General features: G+C 47.0%; 1 protein-coding gene across 5 annotated transcripts in view; it reads right to left on the bottom strand.

The window, feature by feature from the left end:
* The window catches only part of ST6GALNAC2 (ST6 N-acetylgalactosaminide alpha-2,6-sialyltransferase 2), a 64,846-nt gene extending 61,703 nt beyond the window's left edge, over positions 1–3,143 (bottom strand). For 3 of the 5 annotated variants that reach the window (XR_008316954.1, XR_008316955.1, XM_053299721.1), the window contains exon 1: positions 2,672–3,142. Coding sequence is in view for 2 of the 5 variants with exons in the window: in XM_053299721.1 (XP_053155696.1) it covers positions 2,672–2,796 (125 nt within the window). In the remaining 3 variants the exon portion in view is untranslated. Of the gene's footprint in view, positions 1–2,671 lie in introns of all 5 variants that reach the window. The other 2 variants (XM_053299720.1, XM_053299723.1) reach the window with 2 other exon arrangements.
* Positions 3,144–12,771: the final 9,628 nt, after the last annotated feature.

Here is a 12,771-nt window from a genome sequence, read left to right as displayed (position 1 = left end):
TGGATGACCCATGAGGGAGGAGGACAGAGGTCCGTGTGTGTGGTAAACCTAACCAGGAAATGAATTTACGGTTAAGCAGCAGGAGCCTTGAGAACTCTGCACCCAGAGAGCACACTGTGCAGACATACAGTGAAGACTTTGGGGGTGAAAAGTGTCCTCTATTTCCACTTTTTTTGTGATGGATATTGACTTTTTTCACCATTTGGACTTGATAACTTCACTAGCAAGAAATAACATCTCCAACAGCTTGAAGATATCCCATACATCCCCCCCCCCCAGACAAGCAGGTATGAAGTACCATTGATACAAAACCATTTTTTAAAATTCCCTTATGGGAAATCCACTGCTATTCCTCAGTTAGAATATAGCTTTCAAAGATTAATGAAACAAGGGAGGTGAAGCACTGTCATTATTATTATTAATTTGATTTCTATACCACCCTTCCAAAAATGGTTCAGGGCAGTTTACACAGAGAAATACTAAATTTATGCAAGTCATTCACAGGTAAATCATAACTTTTAGTTGCAAAGTACAAATGAATGCCAACCAGGGGTGAAAATTTGGTCCCCTAATTGGGCTTATTTTCCAGACAAAAATGGATTGGTAGCATCCATACATGATAACTGTCACATGTATTTTGTGTTCAACAATCAGTCCCAGAGTACAAAATGTTAAATGTATGAAGTTGCCCCAATGAGGTTTGAACCCGTCTGTTTGACCAAGATGCTTCTAAATAAGACACTGGGGGAAAGTGCTCTGCAACTGCTTCTTGGTGGTGCTGTAAATTGGTGTGTTGGCAGGAACAACTGCACCATCTCATTTGGCATGTTTGCCTCTCTGGGTGGGGAGTGCTTCACAAAAGTTGGGGGGGACCTCACATGTGCAAAGCTGCAGGCCATTTCTAGTTACTGAAGTAAATGTCCACACATAGGGTATGGTCAGTCTGCAAGATATGTTAGCATCATGCCTATCTTAACTAACTCAACTGAGATTTCTTAGGGCTTTTCAGAGTTGAGTTCACAGACACACAAACATTAACTAAACAGACATATGCATGTTCTTAGTACTAGAGCTGAAACAAGAGAGCACGATTTTGAAATCAGATCATTTACAACCATATTCAAACTTATTGAACTCAACATTACAGTATAAAAAGAAGATGAAGAAGGGAGCATTCGGCACTCATATTTATGGTGTTTGGTTTGTGAAACTTGCTTGCTCTTCTCAAACACTAGGCTGGGGGGATCTGCACGTAGAAAGCTGGATTTCATGATGAAATTAATCTCAAGATGCAAAGCCCAAAAGTAGTTTTTTTGTAATGTCGTTTGCCAAACTGTATTGACAATTTGGGGTTTGAGTTTAATTTCCTACTTGTTTCAACTATCTTTTTGATCTCAGCTCCTTTCCAAGAGATCGCCTCTAAAGGCAGCAAAGAAATTAGATTACATTTTTGCTGGAAACCCACATAATGTTGAAGGGTGATTTACATTTACTGAGCAACGTGAGCAAAATGTTTTGCCAGTACTCTATACTTATCCGTTTCTGTCTACTTTCAACACTGCTCCTAGGGTACATCCACACTGCAACTTCACATCTCTATAGATGGATGCAAAAATATATACATGGGGGTGGCATGAGAAATGCCTTCAGGAAGGCAGATATTTCCAATGCTTCCCTGGGATGCCTTCACACTCTTCATGGGACATAGCAGTTGTATGAGCCACAAAGCTTGTACTGGTCTCTCAGATACGGGAAGGGGATGTGGAGGAGATTAATAGTGTGCACTGTAGCATCCTGTACACCCAACACTGAGATTGGAATTGCTGAATCAGTGCCCCTCTCATCCCAGATTAAAGCCATCTGGTGATGCCCTCCTAAGAATCCTGCATTCTTCTGGTTGAACCCTTGACCCACCATTTGGGAATCTGACATTGTTCCATGGAGTCCTTGAACATGCAGGCATCTGGAAGTCTCAACCCTAATGCATTAGTCATTCCACAGAACTTAATTAGCATGCCCAGCCTGCTTTTATGCCCAGCCTTTTGGAAGTGGGGCGAACAATACCCCTCTTTCTCCTCCACAGACTTGACTGTTCTGTCCGCCCTTCCTCACTCTTCAGCGGAGGTAGTGCAATGGCTGCTGGGCTGCTGCATTGTCTATTGCACACTTTTGGCATAACACTGTGCACATTTAGATGGGTGGGGGAGGGCGTGTGCTCTCTGTGCAAAGCAACATGTGCAGTTCCATCTCCGAAAGCAAGGTTTAGAGTAGCACCAACTTCCACTCCAGGCTCCTGTCCTATTAAAAAATGGGATGCCTGCATCTTTTGGGTACATTTGATGACCCTGTGTTGGGTCATGACCCTCCTCAGATCAACAGAAATCATACACCAACGAAAGTATATTAGGCAAGAAATGTCCTGGACATCTCTCTGCCAGCCCTTCATGTTCCGTTTCCAAGAGGATTGCCAGATGCCCCTTAAGTGGCTTCCTTGTTGGATTTCTTATGCACCTTATCCCAGAATACCACAGGCATCCTGCAAAATACCACGGAGCACCCTCCTTAAAGGACAGCCCGAGCAGCCTACCACAGTGGTAAAGAACAGTCCGGGTTGTTTCTTAGTGTCCCTCATTTCTGAAGATTCCACTGGTCCCCAAGTCCCCCGGCTTACCTGGCTACCGTCCTGGGACTGGTGGGAGAATCCAGCGTGGTAAAGTGGTGCCCATAGAAGATGGCAGAGAAAGTTAAGCCGATCAAGAACAGAAGGCAGAGCCTCTTCCACCGAGGAGACCCCATGCAGGAAAGTTGGAAGCCCGGCGGGAGAAAGAACGGAGCCGCCTGCTGCCTGAAGGGACCAGTCTTCCCTCGCGTGGGCGCCTCCCAGTCCCAGCCCAGGCAGCCAGGCACTGACACCACCACGGCTCTCAGCGGTGGCCCTGGCCCCAGAGCGTGGAGCTCTCTCCCCTGCGAGTTCGGATTGCTCTTTCAACCCCTCTGCAAAGTTCCCCAGCCGCTGCTCCAGTCTTCAGCCCCAGCCTTGCCGCCTGCCTTTTCACTCCTGAGCCCTGCTGCTGCTGCCGGCAGAGGTCCCCCAGGGCTTGGGCATTGTGCAGCGTCGTAATAAAGACCTCCTTCTCGCCGCCTCCCTCCTCCGCCGCCTCCTCCTCCTCCTCCTCTCTCCCTCTGCCCTTCCATCTGCTGATAGTTGCCGCCAGTGCACCTTCCGAGGAGATCGCTGAGGAGCGGGGCGGGGGGGGGGCGCCGTAACAGAGAGCAAAGCCGAGAGGGGCGACAGAGAAGCAGCAGCAGCAGCAGTTCCCCCCACCAGTTCAGACTTGCTTTGCTGGGTAGCGGGAGGCGAGGCGGAGCACTTCCGAAGCGACAGTTAATTCTGAGCTAGTGATTAAACATTGACTCGAGCACGCCGGGAGAGACCATTTTTGGAAGTGGCTCATTCCCAGCCTCGGAAACCCAGCGTGGGTTTTAGGTGAAACGGGCGCCTTTATCGAAGTACCGAAGAGGACACACATAACGTCGACGACGCCCCATTTAGAAAAGCATGCTGAAGCCTCCGTCACTGTGTCTGAAGTAAACAATCCAGAACAATAGCCACGGCAGGGGCTTGGGGCGAGGGCTGTGTCTGATCTGTCCGACCACCGTATAAATCTGGAGTTACTCTCAGTGCGCGGCTGAAGAAACTGTGGGGCCTGTGGAGGAGTCTCTGTGCGAATGCATTCTCTCCCTCACTTTCCCGGGAAGCCCCTTCCTTGAAAACAAAGGTGTGGTGGAAGGATTCTTGGGGGACGCCTCACCTTCTGCCCCAACCACCACCACCACCACCACCACTCCCCACCCCGCCCCCTTAACGGGCCTGAATTTCCGTAAGTGCTTGTGCTTGATGGGACTCGGCTAAAGGTGCCTTCGGAGGGTGACTGGGACATTCGCTTTTGGCGTGTTTGGTGTAATGTCTGAAGATCAACTCGAGCATCTCCATCACCTGTGGAGCCAGGGCTCAGACCCAGCGACTCTTCTAAATGTCCGTCTCAGCCAGCCCTGAAATGTCTGAAGTTAAGTAACAATAAAAAAGACAGTAGCAAAAAGGGCAAGAGAGCCTCCGAGTGCATTCAGATTCCCTTCCTCTCTCTGCTGTGTGCTCACAGCCAGCTCCCACTCGGGATATGTACCGTGCTTGAGTTAGCATGAGTCCTGGAATCTCGCTTTAGAAAGTAATCGCTGGTTGGACTTTACAACAAATAAACAGAAATGACTGCAAATTAATGTTGAAGTAGCCAAGATCTGAATCTTCCCCCATGGAGCCCTCCTATTCATGTTAAAAATCAGTGTGACACATGCTCTTACGCAAATTCACACCTAAAAGCCTACTCGGGGAATTGAAAATTAAATTTTGGCAGCCTTTTAAATCTCTGATGGTGGAGTTACTTAGATGAGCTACAATTGTTGCCTTTCATGTTCAGCTCCCCCCACAATGGCCTCATTCACATTCACTCCCACATGGGTAAAAACTAAGAGACACTTTCAGATGTGATGCAGAATCACATTAATGTTGTCACACCAACTTGCTTCTAATGTATCTAGGTGGAAGAGGCATCAAGGTAAGGTATGCCAAAGTGAAGGAGTGAACAACTAGCATGACGTGATCTACATCTGAGCCACCATCCCCACTGTGAGGTAAAACAAAGTGCCTGCAAGAAAAAGCAAGTGTTCGTATTCCAGGCCCCACTGGATCACGTTTTGCACTTTCATGTGATCTGGGCCTCAGCTAGCATCACCAGAACTTTTCCTCTGAAACAGCTGCACCATATGCAGAAATTCCATATGCAGCTTTCCCTAGCATATCTGTTCCAGACACTTACTTGCCTATGGCAGGAATATCCTTCCATCAGGTGCCTTTGCATTAACCTACAGAAACTTGACCACAAGTGGGTTACTCACAAGCAGAGGTGAGGTGTACTGCAAAAACCAGGACAAAGAGCTTGAGAAAGACTGTGGTTTCCAAATTATAGGGTGTTCCTTGAATGTTTTTCTGAGATGGTTCAGTGCAAAGAGCAGTAATGGGGATCTACCTTCCTTGAAGGCCAGTTTGCTCATCATTTACTAATTTTCCATAATGTGCAGTCACAGAGAAACGTTGGGTAATTTTTCTCTTTATGTTAGATTTGGGCAGAGCCTATCTTCCTACATGTTTTGTAGAGCATCTAGTTTTCTCAGCGATGACGATTATTACTATTCCTACCTGCAGTTCATCAGGCCTGGCCATCAGCCTGCTTGAAGGTTCCCTAAAATATGCCCCAGAATGCCTTTCGTTGTCCAGAGATTGCCCATGCCCAGCAGAGGAATCAATATGGAAAGGCTGGAGGTCCGAAAACCACTTTCTTAAAGTGACTAAACCAAGGGTGGCTCCAGGGGAGTGGGTGCTCAGAAAAGTAATTCACTAAGACCCCACAGAAAAGTAGTTTCCCCCCCAGCTGCCCCACATTTCTACTTCAGAAATCTAGCATGTGGGAAACAGCTCGCCCACCCAGAAATGAACTTTGCCCCTTGTGTGCTCTCCTCAATTTTTAGCCTACTTTCAGGGGCATAGCTAGGGGAGAGGGGGCCTATGTTTGCCCCTCTCCCCGGCTGCCCATCAGAGTGAAGGAGATAATGAAGAAAATAGGGAGGGGTGGGGCTGGGGGCCCCTCAGGAGTTGGGGGCCCCTAATTTTTTGAACCCATCCACTCAATAATAGCTACACCCCTGCTTACTTAAGACCACCCAGCATTGTGTGTGTGTGTGTGTGTCCCCTCCATCAACTTCGTAATGCCTGGACCAATATGAACCAAATTTGGTACATAGAGACACCTCAACGGCATAGTTTGTGATGATGCCATCCATCCTGATTCAAGATGGCAGATGCAGAAACTTTTGAGGCGCAAGTGGGCTAACTTGTGAACCACCTAATCGATCTGAACCACCTAATCGATCTAACTTATTTGAACCAAATTTGGAACAGTTGTGGTGACACATAGGGACACCTCAATGGCATAGTTTGTGATGATGTCATCCACCCCAATCCAAGATGGCAGATGCATGAATGTTTGAGGAATAGGTGGGCTAACTTGTGAGCCGCCTAACCCATTTGAACCAAATTTGCTACAGGGATGGCTCAAGGGCATTGTTTGTTTGTTTGTTTGTTTGTTTAGATCTATATGTCTCCCTACTCCCATAGGACTCAGGGCGGCTTACAAGCAATAACATACACAGCAACACAATTTCATAAAAATATATCTTACATAGCCTCATAAACCACAGTTTATGATGATGTCATCAATTCAGGATGGCGGAGGCATGAACTTTTAAGGCTGAAGTGCAATAACCTGTGGTGATAGTAATTATCAGTAAGATTATAGCGAAAGGAAAGCAGGCAGATTAATTCTTACTAGAACAACTTGTTTTTTCTGGTGTCTCCACTAGTCTACACAAGCCAAGTTCCACATTATAAGAGAAGAGACACATAAATATGTCATCAAACTGATCTGACATGAGGACAATTCTTTTCTCAACCCCAATATATGGCAATTAGTCTGGAGCATAAGCAAAACTCATCTTTCAATTCATCCTTAGGAAAATTCAGTATACTGTCCTGGTTGTGGTGACTGCTGCTGCTTCAGGAAATTTTGGAATCATAACATGATAAACAGGCTTAAGTACATAAGTAAGCAGGATTCTGTAGCTACATTAGTCAATATGGTAAGGGTGCATCTATGTAAGTAATGTTTCTTCTTAGATCTACATATTGCATTGCTGTGTAATAAGCAGGGTTTTTTACATTTATATCCCACTCTTCTTCCGAGGAGCTCAGAGTAGTGTTCATTGTTATTTTTATCCTCACAACAACCCTGTGATGTAGGTTAGAGTGAGAGATGCAAGACTGGCCCATAGTCACCCGGTGAGTTTCATCGTTGAATGGGGATTCGAGCTCAGGTCTTCCTGGTCCTAGTCCAACACTCTAACCACTAAGCTATGCTGGCTCTCTGTTGCATTCAAACACCTGCAGTTATGCTAAGTGCCATTTAAAAGGACTATGAACATTGAGGAAAGTGTGTGTAAGTGGCAAAGATTGTAAGAGGTTCCATATAAATCAGCTTCTATAGTCTCTGTTGATGTTTTCTAGAGCCTACACAGTGCTTTGGGGTCTCTAAAACTGGCTGGTAAATATATGGGTTCCCCTCTGTGCTTCTGCAACGTGCTCTGAAGGGCCTAGTAAAGCTTCAAATACTTTAAAGGGCCTTGAGAGTCCCAATGATCAGTCAGTGGGCAGGGCACATCACTCCCTTTTAAAGGTTCTGAGGTCCCTCTACACTTCTCTTCCTGTGTCCCCAGCAAACTCAGCAGTGCCTGAATAACTGATCAGAGCCACAGTATTCTCAAGAGTATATATTCCGCTGACAGCCTCCCAGTCCCCAACAAAACTAGCAATGCCTGAATTATGGACCAGAGCTGTAATATGTTCAAGAGGTTTATCACCAGAGCTAGATTAATCCCACATGCTTAATTCAGCTTGAATTGCACCCATTTCTTGATGTGAATGATGTGAAAAAATAGTCCAAGAGTCTGAGGAGACCTAAAACTAGTCCAAGCCTTGTTGGTTACTTGTTCAGCACAATACTTATTCATTGTAACAAGCCTTGTTAACAAGTCACTTGTTCAATGCCCAAGTATCCGCCTTGAGCACCAGAGTGCTCTGCTATCCATAGACCTGCCTAGTTTTCAGAGTCCTGTCTGACAAACCCAATAGCATCAGTGGATAGTCGTAGGAAGTTGGACAGAGTCACAAAAAGGAAGAAACATAGGGGACGGATCAAGAGGGAAGAGACAGGATAGTTGATGAACTATCAAACTCTGAAGAAGTTTGACAACATCACAATAGACCTTGAGATGAGAGGATGTATGTATTGTTGTAGAAACCCCTTCTCACAAATATGTTTGTGTGTATTCAGTTAAAATAAGCCCTATTTGCACTTTATGCTCAACACTCGCACAATCCAGGACAAGGAATGTCAATGAGGTGACAGAACAGGAATTAAATTTGTTCCACTAGAAACCATGGAAATTTAACCAACCAACCACTCACCTTGCTGCCTTGATCAAAAACCATGCAATTGATCCTAGAGGGTAGTTTTCAGTGCCACAGAAGTACCCAATATTTCACACTTATCATCTTTCTGCCCTTGATAAGGACGTGGCCTGAGGAAGGAACCCTTGGGGTGCAAATGATGATCAAATGTGTCTTTTTATGAATTCTTGGCAGCTGGGATGCATGTCAAGGAGGCAGATGCTCTCCTGCAATGGTGAATTCAGAGCACCAGGCCCATGATAATGAAGTTGCCAATTAAAGTCTTGAAGAAGGAAAGATTCAGATAGCCAGCAGGGAGCATCTTTTTCATCCATCTCTTTTGATTTCTTAATCCCTTCTTGGAATCAAAGCCAAAGCAGTGAGCAGTGCTCAAGAAAGCAAAACAAAAATTATTCACTATCCGTGTGGCTGTGGGTGACCAACTGAAAAGATAAGGAGCTGAAGTGATTGAATGAAGGTGATCCTTAGAGACATGCACCTCAATCCAGCAAGAGAGATCTCCATGCATGAGCAACCTTCTGCATATGTAGTCCATATGGATGCACATCTGGGCACATGTTCCCCATCCCCATTATGATGCTCATAGAAGCCTCCTTAAACTGGCTTTCAAGTATATTTTAATGTGAATGGACGTGTACATCTACATCTTGAGTCATCAGTTGTCACACAGGACTAATTGCCTGCAACATCAGCTACATCAAAGCCATGATATCCATTCTAGGTGATTATGTTCATTTTACCAACTGTGGAAAATTCTGGTCCAAATTAAACATCTTCTACAAAGATCAGCAGAGAGGCCTACAGAGTGTGTGCTCTGTCAACCCCACCACAGAACGTGGAGCATATGGCGCTTTGGGAAGGCGACACTTGAGCATTACTGACAGAGTCGACAGCAGATGTCTCAGGAGACTTATGTAAAATCTTTCCATGGTGAATGTGATATGAGAAAAATGTGCATATGTTGGCAATTGTGGGGCATCATTCAATACACTGAAATGTCCATGTGTTTAAGAGGAAGAGCAGCACTGAAGAAGCAGACCCAAGAGCAAGCTTATGGGGACAAGAAATAGATCCTGGGCTGGAATGTCATTTGGAACAAATATTAATTTAGAATAGAGTCTTAATCTGCTGTAAAATTATTATTTAAAAGAGATCACACAGACATCTATAAAGGAGCGATCGGCTGTTCTCCAAGACGGGCCATGCGTGGCGATGTGGTGGGAAGGAGGCGATTGGCTGAGTTTGCAAGCAGAAGCACCTGATTGGGCAGTGGAACATAGGAACATAGGAAACTGCCATATACTGAGTCAGACCATTGGTCTATCTAGCTCAGTATTGTCTTCACAGACTGGCAGTGGCTTCTCCAAGGTTGCAGGCAGGAATCTCTCTCAGCCCTATCTTGGAGAAGCCAGGGAGGGAACTTGAAACCTTCTGCTCTTGCCAGAGTGGCTTCATCCTCTGAGGGGAATATCTTGCAGTGCTCACACATCAAGTCTCCCATTCATATGCAACCAGGGCAGACCCTGCTTAGCTATGGGGACAGGTCATGCTTGCTACCACAAGACCATATGGAATCCTCCTCTAGTGGGGATTCCATATGCAGAGTCTGCAAGCAGAAGCACCTGATTGGGCAGTGGGGATTCCCTATGCAGATAAGGAAGAGGGGCCTGCGATGGTTAAGGTCAGTTGGAATGCAGCTGTTACTGGTCGGAAGATGTTCTGGATAGAAAAGGAGAGCAGGCAGGGGTCTGCAAAAAGACGGGTCCTGAGGGAGGAAAGAGCCCCTGCAGGAGAAGGAGGATGCCATTGTGTAAATGAACAAAATCTGTTAACTCAGGGAGGGAGGGAGAAAAAAACATGAAGGGAGGGGGAAGAGAGAGTGGAGAAGAGTGAGTGGAGGAGAGAGAGAGAGAAAAAGAAGGGAGGGGAAAGAGAGACAGGAGGATAGGCAAGGGACGGGCCTGAGCCTGTCAGCAGCCTGACAGGGGAATGAGTGGCCATGGTGGCACTGGCAGCAAGGAAGGGTCCAGGCAACCACTGCTGCTGTTTGGGGCTACTGAGGCCATTGTAAGAGGCAGGCAGGCAGACAGGCAAGGGATGGGCCTGGGCCTGTCAGCGGTCTGAGGGGAACGAGTGGCCATGGTGGTGGCAGCAGCGAGGAACGGCCCAGTCAACCACTGCTGCTGCTCCTGAAGGGAGGAGCAGGAGCGGGGATTACGTGAGGGTGGGGAGGTCTCTGGGGATAGGGGGCTGCAGCTTGGCCAATAGGCAGCAGCAATGCTGCAGCCACGACCAAGAAGGGTGAGGAGGATGGAAGCAACGGGATGGAGGAGGAGCAGGAGTGCAGCTCAGGTGAGGGTGGGGAGATCTCTGAGGTGAGGGGAGCAATCAAGTACTAACGCGCAGATGCTCTAGAGCTTGCAAGAGTTCCAGTATTGAAGCGGAGAGAAATAATGGCGGCAGTCAGGATGCAGAGGTGGAGGGCTGGCAGGCGAAGCCCCTCCGTCCAGAAGAGGTGGGTGGATGGTGGGTGAAGCCCTACCAGCCGGGAGGAGAAGGTGGGAGGCAGTGGTGGGATGGCCTGGCCCTGGCCCGCCCAATGGAGAGAGCTGCGGGGGGGGCGGAGCAAGCGAGTGAGTGGCGGGGAGAGTGACGAGCGGTGGGGAGAGAGTGAGCGAGCAGCGGGGAGAGAGCAAGCGAGCGGCGGGGGGAGAGCGAGCGAGCTGCGGGGGGAGCAAGCGAGCGGTGAGGGGAGAGCGAGCGAGCGTTGGGGGAGAGTGAGCAAGTGGGGAGAGTGGGCGGCGGGGGGAGAGCGGGCAGTGGGGGGAGAACGAGTGAGCGGTGGGGGGAGAGTGAGCAAGCGGGTGGTGGGGGGAGAGCAAGCGGGCGGGCAGCGGGGAGAGCAAGCAAGCGAGCGGTGGGGGGAGAGCGAGCGAGCGGTGGGGGGAGAGCGAGCGAGCGGCAGGGGGAGAACGAGCTGCGGGGGATGTCACAGGCTCAGTACACAACTGCACAGATGCTCTGTGCAGAGTCAGCTAGTGATAGTTTAAAACTCCAGAAGAGCTTTAGTCTGTTTCAAGGACCTTTCATGCCAACTGGACTCTACTCAGCAATTTAGGTGTGGTTCTACCAGCTCCACCCCCCTGTCAATCAAGGGGCTAAAAAAATAGGCTTGGGCAGCTTCAAGAAACTGAAGGACACACAAGTAAGAACCAGGATTTGGAATAGATGCATATTCAGGAAGAACAAAAGCAGAACAGAGCAAAGAAAGACAAGCAGTCAAAGCACACTCTGAAAGCAAGATACAGCCAAGAAACTGTTGACCAGTTTGTCAGCAAGTGGTTCTTTTGTAAGGGCTGCTGTGAGGTTGGAGCTAAAAAGGGGCTGGGAAAGTCAAGTCGGCCTAGTTGTGCTGGCATTCCAACGTAAGGCGAAGCTGAGGAACAGTTCCTGACATATAACCAGAAGCAAAATAGCTTGCATTGTCTCACATTGAGCTCTCTCCACACTTCCCCAAAGGGAAACACAACATAGTATTAGCTGTGTTGACCAAAGCCATTTCCAGTGTCACACATTAGAAATCAGATTTTTGCAGGCATTAAGTCTGAGACATTAAGCCAACTGGTCATTTTAGTTCCCACCATCAGAGGCGTATCTAGGGAAAATAGCACCTAGGGCAAGCACTGGAATTGCGCCCCCTGTCCAAACATCTGACACCCATCTTTCAGATAACTTTACCTTAATGTCAGCTGAAAAATACAAGTCAAGCTAGTTAATCTTTTAATATTTCAAAAACTATTTAGCAGTGGACGTAGCCAGACCAAGAAAATGCTGGAAAACTACAAATTTCAGTATGCTGGGGCTCATGAAATACCCAAATACTATGTGGAGGTGTACTTGGAAAAACTAAATAGAAGTGCCTGTCTAATTATCTGCTATGCATTGTAGCATCACAATTACATAAGTTTTAAAAATAAATGGAGATCCCAGATACTCTGAAAATAATTAAATGATATGCAGAGTAAACTGTGTCACTGTTGGAATATATTCTAGTATTTCGGAAAGACAGTTAAAATGAGAGAAAGAGCAAGAAACTCCCAGTGGGCCTTAATACTAAGGATTTCACATTGATTCAAACACAAACTCACCATTAATAGCCATATTATTAAGACACCACATTTAACTCACTTATCACAAGAAGCAAAGTAAGAGCAAATGGATACAATCTTAGCTCATAAACTTCAGCTCAGTATTCACAAGCCCTGATTCTCTGTACATAGTGCCAATCTGAATATGTGTACAGTGACATATTTTTTTAAAAAAAAAATTACCTGTAGCCCCTTCAGGGAACTTCCTAAAGGCTGTGGGGGGGGGGGGTCTGCAAAGTTTTCCCCTCCTCCCACTGGCCTCTAGAGCCTCACAGGCACCATTTGAGCATGTGCAGTGGTCATTTTTTAAAATAATTTTTTTTAAAAAAAATGGCCGCTGAATACAAAATGGCCGCTGTGCATGCTCAAATGGCCTCTGCGAGGCGTGGCATGCCCTAGGGTCTCACAGAGGCCATTTGAGCATGCCCAGTGGCCATTTTGGCTTTTGGTGGCCATTTTGTTTTTGGTGGCCATTTTTTAAAAAAA

This window comes from Hemicordylus capensis, chromosome 2 (genome assembly GCF_027244095.1).
Source record: "Hemicordylus capensis ecotype Gifberg chromosome 2, rHemCap1.1.pri, whole genome shotgun sequence".
Taxonomy (NCBI): Eukaryota; Metazoa; Chordata; class Lepidosauria; order Squamata; family Cordylidae; genus Hemicordylus; species Hemicordylus capensis.
Note: the sequence above shows the minus strand (reverse complement) of the source record. Positions and strands in the feature narration are given on the sequence as shown.